The sequence below is a fragment of the Aspergillus fumigatus genome, chromosome 6, assembly GCF_000002655.1.
Source record: "Aspergillus fumigatus Af293 chromosome 6, whole genome shotgun sequence".
In the NCBI taxonomy this organism is placed as follows: domain Eukaryota; kingdom Fungi; phylum Ascomycota; class Eurotiomycetes; order Eurotiales; family Aspergillaceae; genus Aspergillus; species Aspergillus fumigatus.
In genome coordinates this window covers 3,117,923-3,144,158 of record NC_007199.1, presented here as the reverse complement: position 1 = coordinate 3,144,158, position 26,236 = coordinate 3,117,923, and the positions used below count along the sequence as shown (strand labels likewise).

Sequence of the window (26,236 nt, the reverse complement as noted above, 5' to 3'; positions counted from 1 at the left end):
CCTTCACTCCCAATATCTGGCCCTTTGCAGGTCACGAGCTAGCCATATGGTCGAGTATCCTCCATACCCAGGCTTGTGAACCAACCAGTAGCGGCCACAATCTGACTCGTGCCCGGTTTGTAGAGGATAGTACACTTCGAGGGCGTTGTCTTCCAGGCCTTCGACATCTTCTCTAAGCCGATACTGAGACTTCTCAAGTCTTGTGCTTGATGTACCAGATCCCCTGGAAGTAGCTGAATCCTGGTGCAGCCCATCTGACCTCAGGTTAGTGAATGTGGACTTCAATGATGTCTTTGCACATGGAATCAATTTTAGACAAAGATGCATCCCTGTTTAGAGAATCGCTGTGAGTTGATGCAACTACGTTTGAACATCTGCAGATGCGGCATCACGCAATAATCTGCGTCCGCGTCGCATCTTGTCAATGGTCTATATAAAAAGAGCAATATATCAGTTTCATCAAAGGAGGATTTTGTGACTTGGCGTTCGCATTTTGGGAAAGAAATCTAGAGTGCCCCGAGAACACCATTTTCCATAATGTGTGGCAGATAACATCTAGCGCGAGAAAGGAGGTGTGTCCTCAGGATGATATTTAAAAACGATACAGGGAGATAATCAATCACCTATGAATCTGTATATGCAGACAGAGAAATGAAACCATATGACAATCTCTGAGAAATTTGTAATGATTTTTTCCATGTACAATGTCAAACGTGCCTCTTATCTACATTACCAGCATCCAAGTAAGGTTGTTTGCTTTTACTGGCTTTCAAGGATACTTAAGCAGATCCCTTGAGGCAGGAAGAAGGGGAGTATTAGAATAATCATTGAGAAAATTTCATCAAGTCATCATAAAGAGCGCTCATATGTCGGAGAAATGTTTACATCCTACAACTTTGGAGAGATGAATGTTTCCAAAGGGACAGCCAACATCAGGCCAGTCAAACCTCTACCTCCGCTCGAGAACTGTACAAACTGACTTCGCCAAACACCTTCGCCATGTCCTCGACTGATTTCTTTTCGCATCGCTCTGACGGTGGGGTTGATTGCTTTTTCCTAGGTGAGACGTTTCTCGGCTTCGGTTTGATTTGCTGCAAAAGGCCTTTGCATGCGCCGCAGCGAGATTTGGCAGTGTCAATGCTCTTGGAATGCCGGCCATAGTTCTGGCCGCAGTCAACGCAACTCCAGACATATTTGTAATCGATCTGGTAGCTGTGTTTCGTCGTCACTTCAACTCTTCCGCCGTACACAGGGTGGTTTTTCAAGGCTTCTTTGCATTTGCGACCCCAAAGCTTAAAGCTTGCCCCATGGGGGTTGTTGTGGATGTTCGAAATCATGTAATTCGCCAGATGGCAGTACTCATGTGCCACTGTGTTGATCAGTCGATCCTCGCTGTCGATGATGCGCTCTGCAAGCTCAATCGTAGCATGCTGCTTGATCAACGTTGATGGTTCAGATCCGCTTTCTGATATTCGAGATTCTTTCCCAATCTTTTCACGTTTCCAATTAGCACGCCCGGCTGTAGTCAGCAGATTTTTGCTCCAAATGATCCGTACGCCGCCTGTCTCTTCTGCGAGCTTTTGGATTTGGCCTCCAGAAACGGCCTCATCTAGAATCTTGAGAAATTCATCCGCGATTTGCGCCTTCTTGTTGTCAAACGACTTCTTGCGTACTAGAGCAGCTTTCTTCTTCTCCGTCTCTTCTCTCTTCAACGCCGTCTTGCTTGGAGTTTTGGGCGCTCTATGCCTTTCACGGGGTCTTCGCATGTTTTCGGAGTTTGTATCACCATCCGACTCCTCAAATTCTCGTAAATACTGCTCTAATTTCTTTTCTTCTTTCTGCGGAGAATGTTGGTCGATCCAGTCATTTGTGACGTCTTGGCTCCAGAAAGCATCAACGCTTTCGCGATATGGAGTTGGTTGTATGCAGATCCTGCCCTTCGTTGGTGACCGCAGAGGGCCTTTAGAGTGACTGGGAGGTGGTGTATCTAGAACCGCCAGAGAGGTTTCTGATTTCTTTGTGGGTGAATCAGTATCGGCTGAAGTGCTTGTCGGATATTAGCAGCGCGCGAAAGATAATAAAGTGATTTAATGGCCTAAGGATCGCCTGAAACTCACTCACCTGTCTCTTTGAAGTTGGGAGTCAGTATCGGGGTCCCCCAGGTTCAGCATTTTCATGTTTTTGGTCATTTGGGAATTTTTCACATGTGCTCTCTCAGGTTTTGGTTTCGGCTGGGGGGATTGTATCGTCATCGAAGGTGGCAGAGATGGTTCTAAGCAGAGGTCATTTTTGTATGAAGGGTTCATCAGAGCCTCCTTGAGCTCTGCTTCAGGGTTCGGTCGTCTTCCTCTTAGCAACCTGCGCCTTGGTCTTGGGGGAGAAATCCTCGTCGGGCTGTCTTCCTCCTCTAGTTCATCTGCAGTTGTCTCATAGTAGCTCAGCTCTTCATTGTCACTGACTATGAAACCGTCCAGAGAGCTAAAGCTGTTGTCTCCACCCTCATCTTCTGAATTAGACTCTTGTGACTGGCGATAACTCAGAAACCTGAGGTTTCCCTCCTTCACTTCCATATCCTGGCGGGCATTCCTCCTTGTTGGCGAGTACCGTGAAGAGGCATTGGAAGAATGCCTGGATATTGTCGGTGCATTTTCCTCTTCCTCCCCGTCGATGGGGTCGTTCTCCTTCGCATAGTCATATGTTTCCAGTTTTTGAGTTGGTCGGTTTCGCGGTTGTTGTGCCAGTGGGAGCAGGAGTGAGTTGATATGTGCCTGCTTCAGTGGGACTGTTGGTTCGATTACCTCCTTGCGAGCAGAGCTCGTGGATGATCTATATCCCTGGTCCACGTCGCTCGTCCCGTCGCTATCGGGAAGTATGTTGAAGTTCGTTGCCAAGGTCGCCTTCTTTTCCCGTTGTGATCGATTTCTTCCCAACGGTGGTCTTCCTCCGAATCCATAAGATTTGTCTTTGGCCCATGCATCGGTTGCTATCCTCCATTGTTCCTCCCTGTCTTCTTCCGCCTCTGTTGGTGACCATTCTTTGAATATACGTCGGACGGGAGTGTGTGGTTCCTTCTTGTCGGATAATTTTGTTAATTTCCGAGCAGTTGTCTTCTTCGCCGGCGTTGTGTTGAGTCTTGCCATGATTCGTCGCCCGTCCTATGGCTTCCCTCTGGGTCTTGTGCAAGCCTGTCCCGCGTCTCCGGTTGTGACTGCGAGAGGGATTGAGGGCAACGAAGACGATATAATTCTTCTATAGGTTTGCTTTCTTGGGTGTGGACAAGAATAATGTATATACATTCGTTTGTTGGGATGATTGTCTCATGTTGATAGTCTGAGTATAAAGTTGGATGTTGGTGGTTGACATGGCAACCACATCCAGGTGACCCAGATTGCTGTGATCACGAAGGATGAACGTGTTATATCTTGACAGCCGGCACTAGGGTGCAGTCTGCAGGATGTGGGCATTTACTTGCTTTTCACCGAGGGTTGTCAATCCGTCTACCAATTTTGATGGTAGGTATTTTGTCTAGCAAAATAAACAGCTGTTAGTACCATGGAAGCATGAAAATCTACAACCACAAAAAAGAAAAAGAAGGGTCAGGGCCCGAGCCGCGGATCGAACGCGGGACCTCTCGCAAATGTGCTTGGGTTTTCCCTAAGCGAGAATCATACCACTAGACCACCCGGGCAACTGTTTTATTTATGGTAAGTTAAAATGTTCTATAGGTCAAATGAAACCTACAAGAGTGCAAAATTGAGGGCTTCTCCTTAGGGAAGATTTGTACCCAGTCAGGAGACCCAATGTAAATTCAACTTGATGTATGTTACTTAACACTAGAGTTATTAGTTATAGCTATCTTGATGACTATACAGACTGCTTTTAATATTAGTGGGCATATTGTTTCCCAGTGTTATGTGCCCTTTCAGTGATGCACCCTGAGTAATCCACTGTATATATCCATCACCGGCACTAAAAATGACACTTGAATAATGTTCACCTATTACCCTGTAAAAGAAAGCTTTATAGTGCACTTCATTCTGACATACCACTAGACCACCAGGGGCTAGCTGTTGAGGAGCGTTAGCTAAATAATCTAGTGAACCAGCAAGCTACCAGTCCTCAAATGACTCCTGATGATGGATGTCTCGAGTGTCTTCGTCACAGGTGCTGCTAGTTGCTTGTTTACCGGATCTACCTAGGGGCGACTTACCATCATCTAAGACAAGGACAGGTACTGAACCAACCGGGGCGGTACTTATGGATTTGTCTGGTTATGTTGGCATCGGTGATATATTTTTATGATGTTCTTCAACACGAAGTGTTAGAACTCGTCCAACAAGACCATATCACCAGAGAAATCATACAGTCTACCACACAGTCAATTCATGGAAGAACCCACGACTCAATGAAACAATTTGAACTCATACGGAGTATATGAACGCTGTACACCTCCTAGGGATAAATATGTTTAGACAAGGCCTGAACCTCCCACTCCCGGCCGGATCCACAATATGGACATTATAGCCGCAACCACAAGGAAACCGTAACGGATACTCACACAACGCCGGGACTAGAGACAACGAGCCGCTAATGTACACAAAGCAGAAAATCTACAGCAGAACCATACCAGCCCCGGCAGCAATGGCCGTAACCACATACAAACCGAGCTGCTGGATACCAGCCGTGACTCTCCCGGGAGCATTCATGTATGCAGCACCCTGAGAGGTCGAGGCCGATGCACTACCAGAGGAGTCAACCACGGCCGCACCCGCAACCCCAGTCGGGGAGCTAGTTACAGTGCCTGTACCGGAAATGCCAGCCTCCTTCAAAAGCGCAGAGCAAGTGCCGCTGGGACTGCTGGAAGTCCGAGTGGATGCAGCGCCGTTGAAATTGCAAGCAGACTGGCCCTTGCCCTTGGCGGACTGTTGCTCGTAGTAGAGATTCATCGCATAAGACAACTGCTGCTTGGGGCTGCAGACACTGTACGCTCCATACTTGCCGGTGGTTGCGTTGGTAGTCACTCCTTCACAGACATCATAGCCACAGACGGTCCCAAAGAGCTTCTCGATCTGGTCGCCCGACACTGTGTCCTTCAATACGCAGCTTAAGCTTTCCTCCATGCACGAGCACAGGTCGCCGTTTGGCGAGGGCGGAAGGGGACTCGCAGTTGCAAGCCAATCGCCGTTGACCGGCGGGCAGGACTGAAGAGCACTGTTTGCTGGGGTGTATTCACTCTTCTTGGTCCCAGAGGGAGTAGCACTAGCCAGCTGCTGGGAAAGGTAGCTATAATCGGCTCTAGTCCTCACCTTGTCGCCATCAATGCTAACCAACCCTGTGGATCGTCAGTCGCAGAACGCGGGACAGATAGAACCACCAAACACGTACCGTAGTTGTTGGCCTCCTGGAAGTACATATAAACAATACCACCGGACCAGACACTAGCCATCCTCGACCCATAGAGCGCGGAGACTTCAGTGAACTTGCGAGGCTCGACCGCATTGCAACCATACTCAGCGAAAAAAACAGGGACCGAGTAGTCGCGAAACTCATCAGTACGAGTCGAGTAACCGGACTCTTCGTAGCTAGAATCTCCACACCAGGAGTAGATGTTGTAGCCCCAGAAATCAATGCTCTCCTCCGCATTATCGCAGTTGAAATAGTCAGCCATCTTCTCACGGATTGACGAATCGTCATTAGTAGCATAGCCAACTCCCATTGGGCGGTAATTCTTTGCTTTGATGTATGCTTTCATGTCTCGCACTGCAGCTTTGACGAAAGCACTAGCATGCGTTGTCTGCTTCGTATTTGATACTTCGTTTCCAGCAAAGAACCCGATGACGTTGGTATATTTGGCCAGAGCGTCCACCACAGTGACATATCGGTTGAACAGGTCGCTGTCCCACTTTGGGTCGTTACGTATAATAGATTCCCCCGGGGATGAGAGGTCCGCAATCACATAGATACCGGCCTGGCTGAGAAGGTCCATGCACATCGTATGGTCCGCGGTCGGGTCGACGGCATAGACACGAATTGTGTTGGTACCAAGCTTCTCGAGGTATGGAACGTCCCGCTTACAAGCATCGGCATCGGCTAGAGGATCCTTGAAGCTGTTGGAGGAGGACTGGCTGCCGGAATAGTCCTGCTGGTAGGCAACGCCTCTGATATAAAACTGGGTGTCATTGCTCTTGTAGAAGAATTTGGACCCCTTGATAACGATAGGGTCTACATCTACAGCGCTAGTTCTGCTGGCAAGCAGTATAGCACCTGCGAGGATGCTGCTGAATCTCATGTTGATGTTTTTAGGAAGGAGACTGGATCTAGGTCACGGAATACTCAGAGTCAGAGTCAGGTCGAGTGCCGTGTACGAAAGAACGGTAAGTCCGGAGCGGGTTTCACATAGGAAGATTTTTGAAAACGAAGGACTTAGTCGACCGGATTATAAATGATCGTAGATGGGAAATCCCGAAGAAGATTTCAACGAACGGCAGTGGTATCAACAAATAACATGAAGGAAAGAAAGAAAGAACAAGCACACAAGCCAAAGACAAGCGACACTCCTACGGACGGATGTATGCACGACAGAAAGACAAGGTGAGCGGCTTGAGCCCTGGATATACGTCCTCTTCTATGCGACAGGCGGACCCTACTCCAAAGGCCTCAGGGAGTCGAGGATAGAACGCAAAAACCCACCAAGATCCCCCTCTGCTGGACCCCAGGGCATCCTGCATGGGGTGATATTCATGTCTTCCACTGCTGATCACAGGTGATAATCAGTGATCTTCCCGTCCCACGGACTGTTATTTGCCCCAGAGCAGATGGTGGTGCCCTTGCCGCGGGAGATGTCGATATCTGAGGGCATCCGGAACACGCAATGCAGGTCCACACCTCAGACGATCAGGGGTCCAAAACCCATGAAGTCTTGATAGAAGAGGGTCAACAATAAAAGCTTATTTGATCCGCAATTAGCAATATGTTTCTCTTTGAGCGTGTCTCCGAGCTGAGTGCCATATATACTTGGAGGGCTTGATTCGGTATACCTAGCATGGACCCTCAAGGTCGACCTCGCAAGCTTTGTGTTAATTCTGGGATCTCGAGTCAGCTCTGTGGTACGCAACATACATAAGCATCCAATAGTATGAGGACTAATGGCCGCGTAGAACCTAGTCGACAAAGAAGGGCAAAGCTCAGTGGATAAAAGGTACAGTAGGCAATAAGCATCCTTATATATTCTTCTCCCATCTGTATACCATGCTTTCGGTCCTTGTCATGGTACTCGAGTATCATCCCGTATATTATTGTCGTAATGGGCACTTGTGCGTGACTCTGGCATTGTTCTTCATGTCATGACCCTTTCCCTCGTGCCCGAGGAGTAAGCTGCCAAAACCGCGATTTCTGTACCTATGTTTATTGTTTGGCGAAATTCAACCTGCTGTGAAACATTATAGACTCGGCAATCGACATAAAGTAATCATTATAAGCTTATACCGCCACACACGCCTCGTGGCAGGCCAAGCTTGAGCCTTGAACATATTGGGACTGGCCTACTCAGCGCAATAAAGGAGAAGACAGGTCAATTAATAAACAGCTAAAGACGCCGGCCGCTTGTTAAGTTAACATATGCATTTGTTTACAGTCGATTGTATACCGAAAGCATCAAATAATGTTAGAGATGAGGGGCCGACCTCTGCGGACCGCGAATCCCCAATGAGAGCTGAAATGTTGAGAGATGAAAGGTGAAATCTCCTTTTCTGGTCATTGTTTGACCATTCAATCACAGCCGTTTAATGAACTTGCCACAGTTGGCCCCAAAGTGGGACTGTGTTGATTTGGTTGGCCTTGTTGTAATACTAGCTTCTGTCCCACCATGCCAATTTCGCAATTCATAGCTCTCAGCCACTTTAATTTTGAACATTGAGGATTGGCTCAAAAGGAACAAACTACGCCAGGATACTGAAACGGGCTAACTGAGCCACAGCGGAAGGTGTAATTACCTGGCGTACGGAGTAGACTAAATGTCCCCTTCAATTCTAAGAGCTTCCACGGCGTAATATCCACTTGCGGATTGAAGAATCTTCGAGATCGCGTTTTTGAAATGGAAATTCGTCGGCCAGGGCATCGGGTCCTTTTTGAGGAGATGACACTATGGTGATAATGCACAATATCCTGCAAGGAGAGCACTGCAATTGTCGAGTGGATTATCTGACCATTTGCTCGACAGCTCCTGGCTCCCTTTCCTCGGTCGCCACAGGGTCTTTTGTGGACCGTGGCCGCCGATTGACGGAGATGTAGATAACACCTGGATCTGAGGTTGCATGCTTCATTTACCTGAGTGATAGATAATGCGTCATGCACATTTACCTTATCTAACAACCAGCGCTGTAGCTAATCTGTATGCCTAACCCACCTACAGAGGACTATATATTGGCAAACCTTTGTGAGATCTGTGTCCTACATACGGAGTATGTCCTGTAGTTGACTTTTGTTCATCACGTACCTACCTTCACAGACGAGGGTACCGTGGACATAAGAGGAGAAGGATGGTGGTACTGGTAATTAATGTCAATGCTCAGTAATCGGTTCCATGGGTGTCCGGAACCAGGATCAAGATACCAATTGATAATCATCCAATTGGGGATTGCGATATATTTGGAAACACATTTTCCACCTTACCCTTCTCTGTGGAGAGGTACCAAGCAATAATATTCCCCTTTTACTACTCCGTACACTAAGTGATGAAGTTCAGGAGATAGAATGTCGCGTAAATAGGAGGATGACACGGTTGTACTTGAATAAATCAGCGTAAGAGTGATTACATTGATGGCTTTGTCTAGACCACCATTTAAAGAACTTGAACCAATAGTGCCATAGTCTGTACTTCATGGAGTGGAATTGCAATCTTTCGTATGGAGTACTCAGTGTGGGTCAACTTATCTCCGATACTAATTCGAAAATCCAAGCACTAGTAGTTTGAAACTTGTTATCCGTATGAATGACATTGGCTCGACTACCTGGATGTTAAATCTCGGCTGTTCTGTTTTCAAGTGGTAAAATCTAATACCTAACAGCCATGACATTTTCTAAGGAAGAGGTGCAACTTAGGAAAGGCATCATTCTAGAAGTGATGGTAGTTTGGTCGGAATTACCTAGTCCTTATTCTGTGCAGACAATGCGGTGCAAAAGGTAATTAATTCGCAGTGCTCAGAAGGGTCGCCGAAAGAAAGTGTAGCTCAGTTGACGGTACAGTGTGGCAGTACGATTGCATCATAATTCTGTTCTCAAGGCTTTGTGTGCTTCGTACCTCTACACTATTACTACGGCCTTGGATGGGCTACTAACCTAGAGAAGCCGTCTACGGTGTGCTGTCATGGATATCAATCTGTCAGCCAACAGTGGGCGTAACGTTCGAGCTTCAGGCTGAGATATCTGGACTTTTACTTTTCGGAATTGTGAGAGCTGGGAGCGAATTTGGTGATATGTTGATTTAAATGGAGGACGCTGTCCTGACGCCGGACCATTAGGATCGGCAGACACTTATTTCTGCGGCACCATACCACTTTAGGCTTAAGACTTGGTGTTACAGTGTTATCTTGCTTATTCTGCCAAGGCAAGGCTGATACGTAGGGATTATTCGCAGACCATACCTCGTGGATAGACCGTACAATCTCCCAAGCATAAATTCTCTTAGTTGTCTTCAGAGTGGCGAAACTGATTCTATTCATGGCTGCATTCAGCTACAAAAGTTTCTAGCTCCTATATTAGGCACTACCTACTGCAATCGATACGTAAGTTACTACGTATATAACTTTGTAGTTTGTAGGTCGCATCTTAATATGGAGCAAAAAACCCGTTAAATTCGGAGAGTCTGATGGATTTGATGGACGGAATCTTGACAGGATTCAATGCAGGTACGTATCACATATACAAAGCAATTAATGTAACAATAATCAACTTGCTATTTAAACTCGCAACTGCAATATTAGTGAAATCCACTTAGCAGCAGTACCAGCAGTAGCAATTATATTACATTTGGGACGTGATTTGCAGGGGCATAAGTTGTTACTGCCTTATGGTTGGAAGCATAATGCATCTATGGTAAGTAACTGATGTTTAAAGAGTCTCATTACGAGCCATGCAGATATAAGTATTATCAGAGCCATAACAATAATAAACAGAGCTTTTTCCTTCGTCCTAACTGCAACCGCATAGCGACGCATTCATAAGGTTGCCACTCAAATATATGCTAATGCTGAACGGAAATCCCCAAGACCCATTAACAAGAATGGGCGGCGTACATCCCTGCATACCAAAAGCTCACAAACAAATTGTCCCCCATAAAGTTGCTGTGCTCTGTAATTTACCTTAGTTCCTGCGTACTATGTAAAATACCTACATTTCTACGAGCCCTGTATTAGGGCCCATGATAATTACGAGCCTATCGTTGTTGCGTCTCAAGAACGGAGTGGATCTGGTTTCAGGGGCCGCCCGGCGCCATCAGCTTCCATGGGTTCCGGAGTTCATGGTGGCTGGTCATTTGCTACTGTGAATCCACCACTACACTTTAGCTTGTCTAAACTTCGAGTCTCAACCTGCTTGATGTGATTGAAAGAAGGTGGTGGCTATAAAACTTGGAACGCCAACACATTATTTAAAAATTAAAAGTAGATAAACACAGAATAAAAAAGTCTACATAATCTGACAGAACAAAGCTGTTTGACTCCCTCTCAGGTTCTTTTATGAGAAAGATGGCTGGTGTTATTGGTTGATTTCTGCCAGCCTCTCCCAAATCATAAAGGGATGAGCCACATCTATTGATGTAATTATTGTTTCTAGGTCAAGATGGTACCTGATACAGATTTAGGTAACCCATACAACAGTGGACCTTTTTAAACATGGTGCAACGCCTGCATCATGTTCAACGCAATCACTAAAAGTTACCATACGATACCGGTCTAGTACCTTCCCCACCTACTTCGAGCTTACCATACATACATTTGTGTACACTTAGTCCAAAATAGCAGTAAAGGAAGGTAACACCTTCATGTGCTTAATTGTTGCCCGTAAGTTGGCAGATCCAGATCCCAAAATAACCACAATTGCCGTAGCGCCAGCATTTTCCCTGAGTTGGTGGTCAATCCTTTTCCTTTTCCTCACTACTGTCCAACCCAGGTCTTTCCTCCCTACCTTCGTTCATCTCTTGGTCATTTTCCTTCTGTTCTGACCACTCTCGTTTTGACGTTTCTGTTCGCTCTTTAATATTGTTATTGTCAGAGGAAGGAAAGTAGAAGTTTTTCTGGCGACAAACTTTGGCCAAACGCTCCCTTCCCTTCTTTCTGGCTTTCGTTTGAGGAAAGAGGAGGGTGCCCGTTTTCTGCGGCCTGGGTTGTTGCATCAGAGACTAAATCTACATTATTGATTCTGCAATCGAATACTTCAGTTTTTCCTCAGCATCGACCTTCTTCTTTTCTTTTCTCTTTTTTCTTCGCTTTCTTATCTTCCCTCTCGTTTCCACATCCGCTCGTTAATCACCTTTGTTGATAACGGTCATCTGGTTCATTGTTTGGGTTGAAGAATAGCCCACCATCTCATCACCAACGAAACGGCTGGGCAATCTGGGACTGGTGAATCGTCAATATAGATCACGACGCGTCTGGTGTACTGCGACTCGAGATTCAGCCCTTGGGAGACGGCTGCGCTGTCGTCGATCGATGCTCTGATATTGTGGAACGATTGGTCTTTAACTTCTAATCATTTAATGGGTAGTCCTTGATGTAAGGTTCCGTTTCACCTGTCATCTTTTTTTGCGAAAGTACACCAGAAACTAAGATTCTACCGTCTGCCACAGAGCTGTCAACAGTTTCATTCCAGCATGTCGGGATATCAACAAGGGGGAGGCCATTACAATGATGGCTATGGCCATCAGGAACATGGTGACTCCTTCTACCAAGATGAGCATGGGCAGGCTTACTATGACCATGACTATGGTGATGGGTACTACGACAGATCGTATGTCTCCAACTCTTAAGTGTGCAGACACTTACTAACCTGTCATAGCGGGTACTATGGCCCGGACAGCAACCACAATCAGCAAGAAGGAGGATACTACGATGCTGGTCAGCCGCACGACGACTACTACGGTGACCACTACTACGACCAGGGCAATGGCCAGCAGGGCTACGATAATCGGGGAAGACGTCGAGGTGATTCAGAAGAAGACTCGGAGACATTTAGTGACTTTACCATGAGGTCTGAAACCGCTCGTGCCGCCGACATGGACTACTATGGTCGCGGTGATGAACGTTACAACAGCTATGCTGACAGCCAGTATGGTGGACGTGGGTACGGGTACCGCCCGCCGTCTTCCCAGATCTCGTATGGGGCCAACAGGTCCTCCGGAGCATCAACCCCAGTGTACGGCATGGACTACGGCAATGCTCTGCCCGCCGGTCAGCGATCTCGGGAGCCTTACCCTGCGTGGGCGTCGGACGGTCAGGTCCCCGTTTCCAAGGAAGAGATCGAAGACATTTTCCTCGATCTCGTAAATAAGTTCGGTTTCCAACGAGACAGCATGCGCAACATGTATGATCACTTGATGACGATGCTGGATTCTCGCGCTTCCCGCATGACGCCTAACCAGGCACTTCTTTCCTTGCACGCCGACTACATTGGAGGTGACAATGCCAACTATCGGCGCTGGTATTTTGCTGCCCACCTGGACTTGGATGATGCCGTGGGATTCGCCAATATGAAGCTTGGAAAAGCTGATCGTAAGACAAGGAAAGCACGGAAAGCAGCCAAGAAAGCGGCCCAGCAGAACCCAGAGAACGTTGAGGAAACCTTGGAAGCCCTGGAAGGTGACAACAGCTTGGAAGCCGCCGAGTACAGATGGAAGACTCGGATGAACAAAATGTCCCAGCATGATAGAGTTCGCCAACTGGCACTGTTCTTGCTGTGCTGGGGCGAAGCCAACCAGGTCCGGTTCTTACCCGAATGTCTTTGCTTCATCTTCAAATGTGCCGATGACTACTACAATTCGCCCGAGTGTCAGAACCGAGTTGAGCCTGTTGAAGAATTCACTTATCTTAACGAGATCATCACGCCTCTTTACCAATATTGTCGTGATCAAGGCTATGAAATCGTGGATGGGAAATATGTACGTCGTGAGCGCGACCATAATCAGATCATTGGTTACGATGATATGAACCAGCTTTTCTGGTACCCAGAAGGAATCGAACGGATTGCCTTGGAGGACAAGACACGCCTGGTTGACATCCCACCGGCGGAGCGGTGGACAAAGCTGAAGGATGTCGTCTGGAAGAAGGCTTTCTTCAAGACCTACAAGGAAACACGATCTTGGTTCCACATGATCACCAACTTCAACCGTATCTGGGTCATCCATCTGGGTGCTTTCTGGTTCTTTACTGCTTTTAACGCACAATCGCTTTACACCGACAATTATCAACAGCAAGTGAACAATAAGCCTCCCGGTTACAGGATTTGGTCCGCCGTTGGTTTCGGAGGTGCCCTCGTCTCTTTCATCCAGATTGCAGCTACTATCTGTGAATGGATGTACGTGCCTAGGCGCTGGGCAGGTGCTCAACACCTCACCAAACGACTGATGTTTCTGATCCTTGTTTTCGTCATCAATCTGGCTCCTGGTGTGTTTGTCTTCGCCTACAGCAAGAGCATGGGCATCAGCAAAACCATCCCTTTGATTGTTGGTATCGTCCACTTTTTCGTCGCGCTGGCAACTTTCGTATTCTTCTCTGTCATGCCACTTGGTGGGCTTTTCGGCAGTTACCTCAAGAAGCATGGCCGTCAGTATGTGGCTAGCCAGACATTCACTGCAAGCTTCCCACGTCTGCACGGCAACGATATGTGGATGTCGTACGGCCTATGGGTCTGTGTTTTCGGTGCTAAACTGGCGGAATCGTACTTCTTCCTGACCCTGTCTTTCAAGGATCCGATCCGGATTCTCTCACCCATGCAGATACATCAGTGTGCGGGTGTGAAATACATTGGGAACGTTCTATGTCACAAACAGCCCCAGATTCTTCTCGGCTTGATGTTCTTCATGGACTTGACGCTCTTCTTCTTGGACAGCTATCTTTGGTACATTATTTGCAACACTGTCTTCTCTGTTGCGAGGTCGTTCTACCTGGGTGTGTCGATCTGGTCGCCCTGGAGAAATATCTTCTCCCGACTGCCCAAGCGTATTTACTCAAAGGTTCTCGCCACAACCGACATGGAAATCAAGTACAAGCCTAAGGTATTGATTTCTCAAGTTTGGAATGCCATCATCATCTCAATGTACCGGGAGCATCTGCTGGCTATAGACCATGTTCAGAAGCTCCTCTACCACCAGGTTCCTTCTGAGCAGGAAGGCAAACGGACCCTGCGTGCGCCCACTTTCTTTGTGTCTCAAGAGGATCAATCCTTCAAGACTGAGTTCTTCCCGCCTGGTAGTGAAGCTGAGCGTCGGATCTCGTTCTTCGCGCAATCACTCTCTACCCCCATGCCCGAGCCCCTTCCTGTGGACAACATGCCTACATTCACCGTTCTGATTCCCCACTATAGCGAGAAGATCCTCCTATCCCTGCGTGAGATTATCCGCGAGGATGAGCCCTACTCTCGTGTGACGCTGCTGGAATACCTCAAACAACTTCATCCTCACGAGTGGGACTGCTTCGTCAAAGACACCAAGATTTTGGCCGATGAAACGTCCCAGTTCAATGGCGAACCTGAGAAGAGTGAGAAGGATGTTGCCAAGAGCAAGATTGATGATCTTCCTTTCTATTGCATTGGTTTCAAGTCCGCTGCTCCAGAGTACACCCTTCGGACTCGTATTTGGTCCTCATTGCGTTCACAGACTCTCTACCGCACCGTTTCGGGGTTCATGAATTACAGCAGGGCGATCAAGCTCCTGTACCGGGTTGAAAATCCAGAGGTCGTGCAGATGTTCGGTGGCAATTCCGAGAAGCTGGAACGCGAACTTGAGAGGATGGCTCGTCGCAAGTTCAAGATTGTCGTTTCTATGCAACGCTACGCCAAGTTCAATAAGGAAGAGCGTGAGAATACAGAGTTCCTTCTCAGGGCTTATCCAGATCTTCAAATTGCCTACCTGGATGAGGAACCTCCCGTCAATGAAGGTGAAGAGCCCCGTTTGTACTCTGCCCTTATTGACGGACACTGCGAGCTGTTGGAGAATGGTATGCGGAAGCCGAAGTTTAGGATCCAGCTTTCTGGAAACCCTATTTTAGGAGACGGGAAGTCTGACAACCAGAATCACTCAATCATCTTCTACCGTGGCGAGTATATCCAAGTGATCGATGCCAATCAGGACAACTATCTGGAAGAGTGTCTCAAGATCCGTAGTGTCCTCGCCGAGTTCGAGGAATTGACTACTGACAACGTCTCGCCCTACACGCCCGGCATTCCCTCTACGAACACCAACCCTGTGGCCATTCTTGGTGCCCGCGAATACATTTTCTCCGAGAATATCGGCGTGCTCGGTGACGTCGCGGCTGGGAAGGAACAGACTTTCGGTACCCTTTTTGCCCGTACTTTGGCTCAGATCGGTGGTAAGCTTCACTATGGTCACCCCGATTTCCTCAACGGCATCTTCATGACAACTCGTGGCGGTATCTCCAAAGCTCAAAAAGGTCTGCATCTGAACGAGGATATCTATGCCGGTATGAATGCCATGATTCGTGGTGGTCGCATCAAGCACTGCGAGTACTACCAATGTGGTAAAGGTCGTGATCTCGGGTTTGGCTCCATTTTGAACTTCACAACCAAGATCGGTACGGGTATGGGCGAACAGATGTTGTCCAGAGAATACTACTATCTCGGCACTCAATTGCCTCTCGACCGCTTCCTGTCGTTTTACTATGCTCATCCTGGCTTCCACATTAACAACATGTTTATCATGTTGTCGGTACAGATGTTCATGATCGTCCTAATCAACCTGGGAGCTCTGAAGCACGAGACCATCACTTGCCGTTACAACCCTGACTTGCCGATCACTGATCCTCTTCGACCCACTTACTGTGCCAATCTCACACCGATCGTCGACTGGGTCAACCGTTGTATCATCTCAATCTTTATCGTCTTCTTCATCTCTTTCGTCCCACTGGCTGTCCAGGAACTGACAGAGAGGGGAGTATGGCGGATGGCCATGCGTCTAGCCAAACACTTCGGTTCTGTCTCATTCATGTTCGAGGTTTTTGTCTGCCAGATCTATGCCAACGCTGTCCACCAGAACCTTTCTTTCGGCGGTGCGCGATATATCGGTACTGGTCGTGGCTTTGCCACAGCCCGCATTCCCTTTGGTGTCTTATACTCGCGTTTTGCAGGTCCCTCCATTTACGCTGGCGCGCGTTCGCTGCTTATGCTTCTTTTCGCGACATCCACCGTCTGGACGGCGGCTCTCATTTGGTTCTGGGTCTCTCTGCTTGCCCTCTGCATCTCGCCGTTCTTATTCAACCCCCACCAGTTCGCCTGGAATGATTTCTTCATTGATTACCGCGATTATCTCAGGTGGCTTTCACGTGGTAATTCGCGCTCACACGCTTCTTCTTGGATTGGATTTTGTCGCCTCTCTCGTACTCGGATCACTGGTTACAAGCGCAAGCTTCTTGGTGTGCCATCCGAGAAGGGCTCCGGCGATGTTCCTAGGGCTCGTCTCACCAATATTTTCTTCAGCGAGATTATTGCACCCCTAGTACTTGTTGCTGTGACGCTGGTTCCTTATCTCTACATCAACTCCAGGACTGGAGTACGTGATAACCCGGAACCTACGGATGCCATCCTGCGACTCGCCATTGTTGCCGCTGGACCAATCGCCATCAACGCAGGTGTTGCTGGTGTTTTCTTCGGCATGGCCTGCTGTATGGGACCCATCTTCAGCATGTGCTGCAAGAAATTCGGTGCTGTTCTCGCTGCCATTGCGCACGCTATAGCTGTCATTGTACTGCTCGCCATCTTCGAAGTCATGTTCTTCCTTGAATCCTGGTCCTGGCCGAGAATGCTCATTGGCATGATTGCAGCAGCGGCCATTCAGCGTTTCATCTACAAGCTCATCATTGCCCTTGCATTGACCCGCGAGTTCAAGCATGACCAGTCTAATATCGCATGGTGGACTGGCAAGTGGTACAACATGGGTTGGCACTCGATGTCACAACCCGGTCGTGAGTTCCTGTGCAAGATTACGGAGTTGGGATACTTCTCTGCAGACTTCGTTTTGGGTCACGTACTCTTGTTCGCCATGCTGCCTGCCCTCTGCGTCCCATTCATTGATAAATTCCACTCGGTCATGCTCTTCTGGCTGCGCCCAAGGTAAGGAACAATTTTCACCACGATATTTGATCTTATCTTGTCTAACACTCGTCTAGTCGCCAAATCCGCCCTCCAATTTACTCACTGAAGCAATCGAAGCTCAGGAAGAGAAGAGTCATCCGCTTTGCTATTCTCTACTTTGGGATGCTCATTCTGTTCCTTGTCCTTCTCATTGCCCCACTTGTTGTTCGCTCTATGGGATTGGTTAAAACTCCCAATCTTCCATTCAACTTGCTCCAGCCTCTTGACAAGGACAACAACGATACTATGGTGACATACACCGGCAACAACATTCCCGCTGGATTTGAGCCAGTTGAGAGCGCCTCGAGCGTGGCTACTGCAACGAGCTAGAAAGCGCTGTAGTTTTCTTTAATTCTCGACTCTCTTTGTTTGCCTGTTTTCAGATTTTTTGCAGAAATGGCATCATGACCACGAGCTGTATAAAGTATCCAGCGCCTCGAAGTCGCTGCTGAGCCGCATAAAGTTGCTGTTTTTCACTGTTCAATTTGTTTACTGTCTAGTTATTTCGAGGGCCCTGAAATCAATACAGAGGATTCATCATAAACCGCATTATCATCAAGGTTATTAGTACTGTGATCCTAGGCATCATGCATGGTATTGTACATTTGGCAATCCACACGACATTGAGATCGTTTGTTCTCAGAGGCCCAGGACGTCGCAATTTCGTACTGCATTGCGGGTTATAATGACAGCCTCATGTGGTGATCATCGCGATGGATAGAACAGAAATATCATAGTCTATTACTTCAAGACGCATTGTATGGGTCTCGGCATCTGGATAGAAATAGGACTTTAGTATCTATACCCCGTAGTGTCTGTCATTTGTGTCGTCGTTGCCTGCGAAAGAACCCTTTTAGGCACGTCACGTGCGCAACGTGTTTCGCCAGTCGTCCTATCCCGACTCTGGATATTCCAAATCGAGGGCTCATCTTTTCGTTGCGTTTCCCCGGATTGTCCCTCGTCTGCCGATAGTATTATTATTGCTGAAACTGCCCGTGAATGATTACATCTATCTACCTTTCCTGAAGCTCAAACTTTGGCCTTGTGCCCCGAAGGCCGCGCGTTCTTTCCATTCACCATGGATATCCAGGAGACCCAACGCCTTCTTTCGGAATACCTCCATGAGCTCGCGAATCTATTTCACCGTCTACCAGGATCTGCGATTTTCCTGCGGTACGTGAAATCGAGCTATCAAAATGATCCGATCCGATCCGCCGTCGAATTATTCCTTTTCCTATTCGCAGTTCGCTATCTGCTCGCACCAAAGTACTCAACGAAACCCGGAGTTGTTAAACTTTCCGAGGATGAGATTGATGACCTTGTGGATGAATGGACGCCGGAGCCTCTTGTGGGACAACCCACAGCTCTGGAAGAAATGGAGGTCGAGAAGCGGACGGTAATCGTTGGGTATTTCTATTCTCATTCCAATTGTTACTGCGACGCTGATGTTTGATGGTCTATAGTCCGATCGGACCCAAGTCAAAACTGTCCAGCGGCCGTACGGTGATGAATCTTGGCTCTCTCAACTTCTATAATTTTAATACAAACGAGGGTCTCAAGGAAAAGGCAATCCAGACGCTCCGCAATTATGGGGTTGGCCCCTGTGGTCCCCGAGGATTTTACGGCACACAAGACGTGCACATGAAGACCGAAGCTGATGTTGCTGCCTATCTCGGCACAGCGGCTTGCATCATCTACTCCCAGGCATTCTCTACCATATCGAGCGTCATCCCAGCATTTTCAAAACGTGGAGATATTATCGTTGCTGACAAGGGTGTCAATTTCGCCATTCGGAAAGGCATTCAGATTTCGCGCAGCATGGTCCGGTGGTATGAGCATAACGATTTGGAAGACTTGGAAAGAGTTCTTGCAAAGATCACCAAAGAGCAAGCGAGAAAGCCCCTCACGAGAAGGTTCATCATCACCGAGGGCCTTTTCGAATCGTATGGTGACATGGTCGATCTTCCCAAAATCGTATGTAATTCTTCCATTCCCTCCGGCTCTGAGAATGCATACCATGGCACGGTCTGACACACAGGCAAGATTGAACTGAAACTCAAGTACAAATTCCGACTCATCCTCGACGAAACTTGGTCATTTGGCGTCTTGGGAAGGACCGGCCGAGGCGTCACTGAGCACCAAAACGTCGATGCGGCTGAAGTTGATATGATTGTGGGCTCGCTGGCCGGCCCACTCGTCGCTGGAGGCGGTTTCTGTGCTGGTTCTGAGGAAATTGTCCATCATCAACGTATCTCTGCCGCGGCATATACATTTTCAGCGGCATTGCCTGCCCTTCTATCGACGACAGCCAGTGCCACGATCAACTTGCTTCAGAATGGCCCTGAACTAGTATCGCAGCTCAGGGAGCACACCAAAGCTATGTGGGCACAATTGGATCCTCGCAGTGATTGGGTGTATTGTACCAGCGCTCCTGAGAATCCCGTCATGATCCTTGTTTTGAAACCCGAGGTGGTGGCCGCGAAGAGACTTACTGCGGAAGACCAGCAATATTTGCTGCAGGATGTGGTTGACGAGGTATGCAATCTCGGATCTGAGCGCTTCCACGTTGTCATGGGAGTTCAATGAGAACTGACTTTCTGCTAGTGCCTTGCGAATGGTGTCCTTATTAGCCGTCTCAAGTCTCTGGATGATAACTTTGAGCCGAAGCAAATTGTTCCTCCAGCGCTCAAGGTGTGTATCACCATCGGCTTGACGAAAAAGGAAATCGAAAAGGCCGGAACGATTATTCGCCATGCTATCACGAAGGTTGTGAGCAAGAGAAAGTAGATCACTTCTTCGCCCGGATTCCTTTTCAAGGGTCTCAATCCGGAACGCTCATGCTGTCATGACCTCGTTCGCTTCGTAATTGACCTACATCCCCGTGTCTTTTTCGGTTGTCTTTCTCCTGACTTGACGAGCCTCCTACTCTTAACTTTGAGTACAATGCACCATCATGATGAATGCGCGCGGTAGCTATCGACTTCATTTTGGTGAAGTGTATTTGGAGCAAGACTGGCCATCTTACCGTTAACCACATGTGAGGAAACGGGCATAATGACATTAGTGTTGTATGGGAGACCGCTTTCTCAAGTGTTCATAATTAGGGCTTGCTGTGTATTCACCTCTTAACATTATTAGATATATGTTTTTAATACAAGGGAGCAAAGTGGTATCCTCTCAATATGGATAGATCCTGATAGTTCAAGATAAGGAGAATATGAGGACGTAGACCGTGTCAAAGACGCTAATTCAAACAGGTCTGATGAATGAAGATGATGAGAAGAAGTTACCCACAGCGAAGCCTCTATCGATTGCACCCAATCAAAACCTCACCCTCGATATCCAATGTCTCGACCTTCCGCCCTTCATGTTCACTTCAAACCACCTGTCCTGTTATGGGCGAGGACCTAACGTCGGGTTTGGTCCGGTCGATAATACCTTTGAACGCCTTGGCGACAGTAAAGTCTTCGGAATTCTGGGGTCTCAGGCCTGACTCGGTAGGTCCAAGATTTGATACAGAGGATTGGACTAACTAGCACCATAACTTGCTGATGGCAGTCAAGGATACCCAAGACAATGATGCAGATGGCAGTATTAGAGGCGTCCAAAGTCAGTCGGATGGGTGCCTCAGGATCATAGTGCCCCCCCCCCTTTGTGTACGACCTGGTTGTGGTTATCCCTGCTTGGCGTTCTTGACAGTACTAAGAGTAAACGCATAATTGCATAGCTGTATCCCATGCTAACCCCTGAACATCTTGGTGATTAAAATGTAATGATGTTTATCTATGCCATCGTGTCGGTTAGGGAATGAGCATCGAAGGGTTAAGCCAGGAAGTCTCCCTTGATACTGGTTGAGACAAGAGCACTTCTTTCCGTTTTCTCCAAGGGCTGCGACAACAGTACGGAGTACTGCTATGTAGAATCAAGGCGTAACATGTCAGCCATGCTATGCTGTCTTCCAGTTTGAGGGTTAGAGGGATACAGCCCCTGAGGAACATGCTATCAATCCGGGTCCTACCACATTCCTCTGGTATGAGGGGTTTGGCAAGGTATGGGCCCTGCATTCCACAGAGAGAGGGTGAAGTACTGGTAGTTAGGGTCTGAATCAATTGATGGACTACTGAATTCATGATGATTTCACCTCTAGAGATCTAGAGTAAGTGGGCATTAATTCACTACGCCTCTGATGGTGCTATCACTGACTCTTTGACAGTGAATGTACATCTATAGCTGGGTTGTTTAAGCCCACAGTCCGGGTCTGGCCTCACAATCTCAGTAGTCTCACCAAATCATTCTTCTCGGTGCTACTGTTTCTTAGACATTGCCCAGAAGATTCAACGTGAGGACTGTTTATTGACTGTCGCAATGAGACTCAAGGTCAACCTTCTGGCCCTGTTGTTGGCCTACCGATCTGCAGCGCACCCTCATGGTAAGATATTATCAAAGAAACACACCTTTGAGTGTCCAAGATATCGCTGACTAGTAGATACCTTCTCAGTTGGCCACCGTCGCAATGCCGAGCACGATGTCAAACCCAAGGAGCAAGTCATCGTTTGGGTCGATCACGCTGGACACACGATCGGTATTGAGCATAAGCATCAAACCCCTACTGCAACCTTCAAGAGCGTATGTTTATTTGCAACTGACCAATGTATAACCCGCCTGAATATAAAACTGACACCGAGACAGTCGCCCACGGAGCTGCCTCTGCTCCCAAACACCGACAATATCATCCCTGACAACCCCCTCCCCAAACTCACCGTCGAAGTACCTGAGCTGAACACAAACCGGGGCCCTCGCTTCGGCATCACCTACTCGCCTTACACCAGCCACGGCACCTGCAAGACCTTCGACCAGATAAACCAGGACATTGAGCACCTGCGCCATCACGCCTTCATCCGCATCTACGGCATCGACTGCGATCAGACCAAGCTCGTCACCCAAGCATCCAGACAGCACGGCCTAAAAGTCTTCGCAGGTGTCTTCGACCTCCATAACTTCCCCGACAGCCTGCATTACATCCGCGACGCCGCCACCGCCGCAGGAGGTGACTGGTCCATTTTCCACACCATCGCCATCGGCAACGAGCTCGTCAACAAGGGCCAGAATAAACCAGCTGACGTCGTCAACGCCGTCAACACCGCCCGCGGCATCCTCCGCGGCGCAGGCTACCAGGGCCCCGTGGTCACAGTCGACACCTTTTCCGTGATGCTGCAGCACCCGGAACTCTGCGCCGCGTCCGACTACTGCGCCGCCAACTGCCACGCCTTCTTCGATAACAACCAGCTCCCCGAAACCGCGGGGGAGTACGCGCTCGACAAGGCCCGCCGCATCTCCGCTGCGGCGGGCGGGAAGAAAACGGTAATCACGGAGTCGGGGTGGCCTCATGCGGGCCAGCCGAATGGGCGCGCGGTGCCGTCGCCGGAGAACCAGAAGAAAGCCATTGCGAGTCTGAGAAAGGCGTTTGCAGACGATCCGGACTTAGTCCTCTTCACTGCGTTTGATGACTTGTGGAAGTCGGATAATCAATGGACGTTTGGCGCGGAGCGGTTCTGGGGGATTCAGGATATGGGGCGCGAGCGGGAGCGTGAGCAGGATCGGGAGTAAGGGAAAGGGCTTCCCGCGTTGCGCTGCTTTGCTCCTGTGGAGGTTAGCTGATGGCGTTCTATCTGCGTTGCACTGCATGGCACCTTGCATGGCACCCTGCATGGCTTCGCGTAGCATTCCATGCGCATGGCGTGGGGTTGGGTTTTGACTTGATGAGTTCATGGTCCAATCTGATTGATGCTTTGGTATGCGATTATGATGCTTCTCTCCTTTCTTGTCATGTACATTTCGGGTACATACTGAATAGCAGAGTCATATGAATTATGGAATTCTAAATTGAAACGTACTGATCGTGGAATCACTTGGCAAGCCCAGACGGCAGCCTCCTGCTTAATGAGTATGTGCAAGGATAACAAAAACAAAAAGGTATCTCTGTGCACTGACACGCGATGCAAAAGACTATGCTTTGTACGTAGATTCGTTGCCCGAAATGATCAAGACTCCAGCGACACCTTTTGAACCGCCTCCTCCACGCTCACCGTCCCACAGTTCGATTCGGCCGTCGACTCGCGCAAGATTTCACCATTCATCGGCATATCCTTCCCGGACCTGTCCGCGGAGTCACCATGTGCGTGCCTTCCTCTCGCCCAACGACGTGCCTTCGGCGGTTCAGGTTTCTGGCCGTGTTTGCCGACGGAGGGGACGTTCAGAGGACTGCTATTCAGAGGGCTGCAGTTGCCGGAGAGAGGATGAGCCTGGACGGCCGGGTGACTCGAACGTCGAGGAGGTGGCAGGGCTGGAGGAGGATTCGATGCGGAACGACGTAAGTGTGCAGGGACTGGTGGAGCGAGACCAGACATGCTTGTAGAGTTTCCGCAATCGACCAGAGGAGTTACAGATGTGGAAGCCGTGGCTGGACTCGATGCTGCTGATGCTGTGCCCTCGGGGGTTTTATCGGCATTGTCTTCCTCCTCGGCGATGCGTCTCCCGCGCCGGCGTCGGGATTTGGGAGGCTCCGGCTTAATTTTAGGTTTGATGGTCGCACTGGTGTCCGTAGTTGAAGAATTCACTGTGGGATGGGCGTCATTGCGACTAGGGGTGATGACGCCAGGTTTCTCGTGCTGGTTGGCAACTTCCTGCACGCTGATAGCTGAGCATGAAGCTGGCTCCACGTGCATTCCGAGACGCTGTACCGCGCTTGGCTTGCGATGCGCGTCTGGCTTAGGAGAGCCCGATCCACAAAGCCGGGTGGGTGATAGAGCCCCAGGGGAGCTGCCTTCCATGCTGGTGGGAGTACCAGACTCCGCGTCCGTCTGGACTGCATCGGTCGTGGAGTCAAACGAGGCGACGCTCTCTCTATGTGATTCAGATTCCTCGTTTCGCAACCACTCGACTGTTGCGCATCGGAGGACTAGTCTCCTCGTGGTTTCGTCGACTTCCTCAAAGTGCAATATTCTCTCGAGGTCGCCCTCACCGCTTGATAGCTGGCCCCGGCCCAAGATATTGAGCACTTTCTTGAGTTCTTCGCGCTTGTAGTGGGGAGGATACTTCAGCTGCGTGTGAGCGAGCAATGGGTAGAGAACGCGGAGGTAGGTATGGCGTAGGGCAGATGCTTCTTCAGGCAAGTCCAGAAGATTCCGAATAAGAATGTCAACCAGGACATGAAGATCATTGGTGTAGAAGTATTCATAAGTACTAGGGGTTGTAAATATGAGGTATAGGAGCTTGAGCGTGAGAAGCTGAAGAGATGTTTCCGCTAGAAGTCGTTAGGGAATTTGTTTTGCTAAACAAGAATCTCGGAGGTTGGTACCTTCTCTGTTGATGAGGAGAATGATGTTCTCGCCGAACGTCTTGTAGAGATTTCCATGCATAGCCAAGACCTTGATGACCTTGTTAGTCAAGGGAGTCGACGATTTATCGACCACAGGATCATGCGCTGAAATCATGAACTGCTCGTTGAAAACCAGCTACCGTTCGGTCAGTAACACACATCAACCATGCGAGGCCAGATGAAGCGAATTCTCACCAAAACGCGAATCACCGGATAATGGTAAGGGTCGCTGGCATCGTAGGAGAGATCTTCGATAATCTCGAAAAGGCCCTTGATAAAATCATCGTCGACAAGCACTACCCAAAATGCGTTGCCTATTAGCCCATTACTCCAAATAGCCAAGCCACCTGGAACACTCACCAAGATCCTCAATCCTTATCCGCTGGATTCTCGACATTTCATACAGCAAGTCCATCAGCATGCGATGAAGTGCAGCCTGATTCTCCCCATCCTTTAATTTGTAGAGTTGCAGAAGCTCTAGCAATCGCGGGAATGAACCCTCCTCATTCATCATCCGAAAGGACTCCTCATGCTGCCGGCCATCAAACAGAAGGAACGAAACGATCAGATGTAGCGTGTCCGGATCATCCTCCTGTACAGCACCGAAAACCGTCAGCGGGCCCAATTGCAAGACAGACCGAAGGGATATGAAAGCCCTTGGAAGAGCGGAATTCATCCAGCGCAGACCTGCAATAAGCCATATATCATCTGCCTTCGAACGTAGTCGGCATGGGCGGTAAAGATACTTGATGCGAGTAATTTATATGAGCAGCGCGAGACCTCGAACGGTGAGTTGAGGTATTCATCTGCGATTGGCAAAGTCCAGTTAGCTCTGCATCAGATCGGAGAAAACATGGAAGCTCGCTTCCAACCCATGCTGCCATCAGAATCAAAGAATAATCTCCCACCTTTGTACTTTGTAGCCAAACTCAAATAAGATCGGAGCGCATTATCGATGAGGTCCTCGGTGCTGCAAGGAGTGGAAACAATCTCTTGAAGTTCTACCAAACAATCACGTTAGATATGACCGAACGATTCCCTGAGATAAGCAGAACAAAGTAAATTATAAGGAAATAGGTAGAATCTCTAGTTATCGAGCAACCGGCCAGACAAACAAACTTACCGTCCCAGAACTGCTGCTCGTTCTCCAGGGAGACCTCAAACTCCATTTCCCACAGCTCGATCGTCGTCGTCGTCGGACTAGTCGTCTCTCTGCACTCATCCCGTCTCGTGCCCGGAAACCGCTGGTTGGGAGGGCTGCTCCGTGCGAGGAGGCTGGAAACCACGAGGGAAAACTGGGCTACCAAGCGATAATGTTGATGACGACGGATGCGGTCAAGGCAAAGCGAAAGGCGGGCGGTGGGGGATTTGCGGCGATCCACCGCTATCTTTGCTAGAGTGATTTACTGTACTTCATAGTATGAAGATCGCAGGATATCATACGATGTACGGCTTCTGATGAGAACGTTTCCCCTCCGAGGTATGAAGAGGACTATAATTCTG

General features: G+C 48.7%; 6 protein-coding genes and 1 non-coding gene across 7 annotated transcripts; 3 read left to right on the top strand and 4 right to left on the bottom strand.

Annotated features, from left to right (window-relative positions):
- Positions 1 to 748: 748 nt before the first annotated feature.
- AFUA_6G12420 (SprT family zinc-dependent metalloprotease) lies at positions 749 to 3,479 on the bottom strand. The gene is made up of 2 exons (XM_746027.2): positions 2,122 to 3,479; positions 749 to 2,046 (listed from the first exon to the last, which is right to left on the bottom strand). Exons 1-2 carry the CDS (start codon positions 3,138 to 3,140, stop codon positions 942 to 944), a joined length of 2,124 nt encoding a protein of 707 aa, XP_751120.1. The 5' UTR covers positions 3,141 to 3,479; the 3' UTR covers positions 749 to 941.
- Positions 3,480 to 3,600: 121 nt separating this feature from the next.
- tP(AGG)5 lies at positions 3,601 to 3,688 on the bottom strand. The gene is given in 2 exon segments: positions 3,601 to 3,636; positions 3,653 to 3,688. It is a non-coding gene (tRNA).
- Positions 3,689 to 3,839: 151 nt separating this feature from the next.
- Positions 3,840 to 8,928, bottom strand: gel7 (glycoside hydrolase family 72 protein). Its single transcript, XM_746026.2, has 2 exons — positions 5,386 to 8,928; positions 3,840 to 5,332 (listed from the first exon to the last, which is right to left on the bottom strand). Exons 1-2 carry the CDS (start codon positions 6,287 to 6,289, stop codon positions 4,611 to 4,613), a joined length of 1,626 nt encoding a protein of 541 aa, XP_751119.1. The 5' UTR covers positions 6,290 to 8,928; the 3' UTR covers positions 3,840 to 4,610.
- Positions 8,929 to 11,050: 2,122 nt separating this feature from the next.
- Positions 11,051 to 17,896, top strand: fks1 (1,3-beta-glucan synthase). Its single transcript, XM_746025.2, has 4 exons — positions 11,051 to 11,768; positions 11,843 to 12,003; positions 12,052 to 17,334; positions 17,391 to 17,896. The coding sequence occupies exons 2-4, from the start codon at positions 11,867 to 11,869 to the stop codon at positions 17,683 to 17,685; spliced, it is 5,715 nt and encodes a 1,904-aa protein (XP_751118.1). The 5' UTR covers positions 11,051 to 11,768; positions 11,843 to 11,866; the 3' UTR covers positions 17,686 to 17,896.
- A 370-nt stretch (positions 17,897 to 18,266) lies between these two features.
- Positions 18,267 to 20,558, top strand: lcbA (serine C-palmitoyltransferase subunit lcbA). Its single transcript, XM_746024.2, has 4 exons — positions 18,267 to 18,762; positions 18,819 to 19,329; positions 19,399 to 19,890; positions 19,960 to 20,558. The coding sequence occupies exons 1-4, from the start codon at positions 18,434 to 18,436 to the stop codon at positions 20,140 to 20,142; spliced, it is 1,515 nt and encodes a 504-aa protein (XP_751117.1). The 5' UTR covers positions 18,267 to 18,433; the 3' UTR covers positions 20,143 to 20,558.
- Positions 20,559 to 21,720: 1,162 nt separating this feature from the next.
- On the top strand, positions 21,721 to 22,962 carry scw4 (putative cell wall glucanase (Scw4); the record flags this gene model as incomplete). Its single annotated transcript, XM_746023.1, has 3 exons — positions 21,721 to 21,784; positions 21,854 to 21,981; positions 22,045 to 22,962. 3 exons carry the CDS (start codon positions 21,721 to 21,723, stop codon positions 22,960 to 22,962), a joined length of 1,110 nt encoding a protein of 369 aa, XP_751116.1.
- A 434-nt stretch (positions 22,963 to 23,396) lies between these two features.
- On the bottom strand, positions 23,397 to 26,152 carry AFUA_6G12370 (DUF2013 domain-containing protein; the record flags this gene model as incomplete). Its single annotated transcript, XM_077805098.1, has 7 exons — positions 25,857 to 26,152; positions 25,642 to 25,734; positions 25,421 to 25,539; positions 25,094 to 25,325; positions 24,929 to 25,029; positions 24,713 to 24,869; positions 23,397 to 24,658 (listed from the first exon to the last, which is right to left on the bottom strand). Exons 1-7 carry the CDS (start codon positions 25,900 to 25,902, stop codon positions 23,397 to 23,399), a joined length of 2,010 nt encoding a protein of 669 aa, XP_077661229.1. The 5' UTR covers positions 25,903 to 26,152.
- Between the last annotated feature and the right edge of the window lie 84 nt (positions 26,153 to 26,236).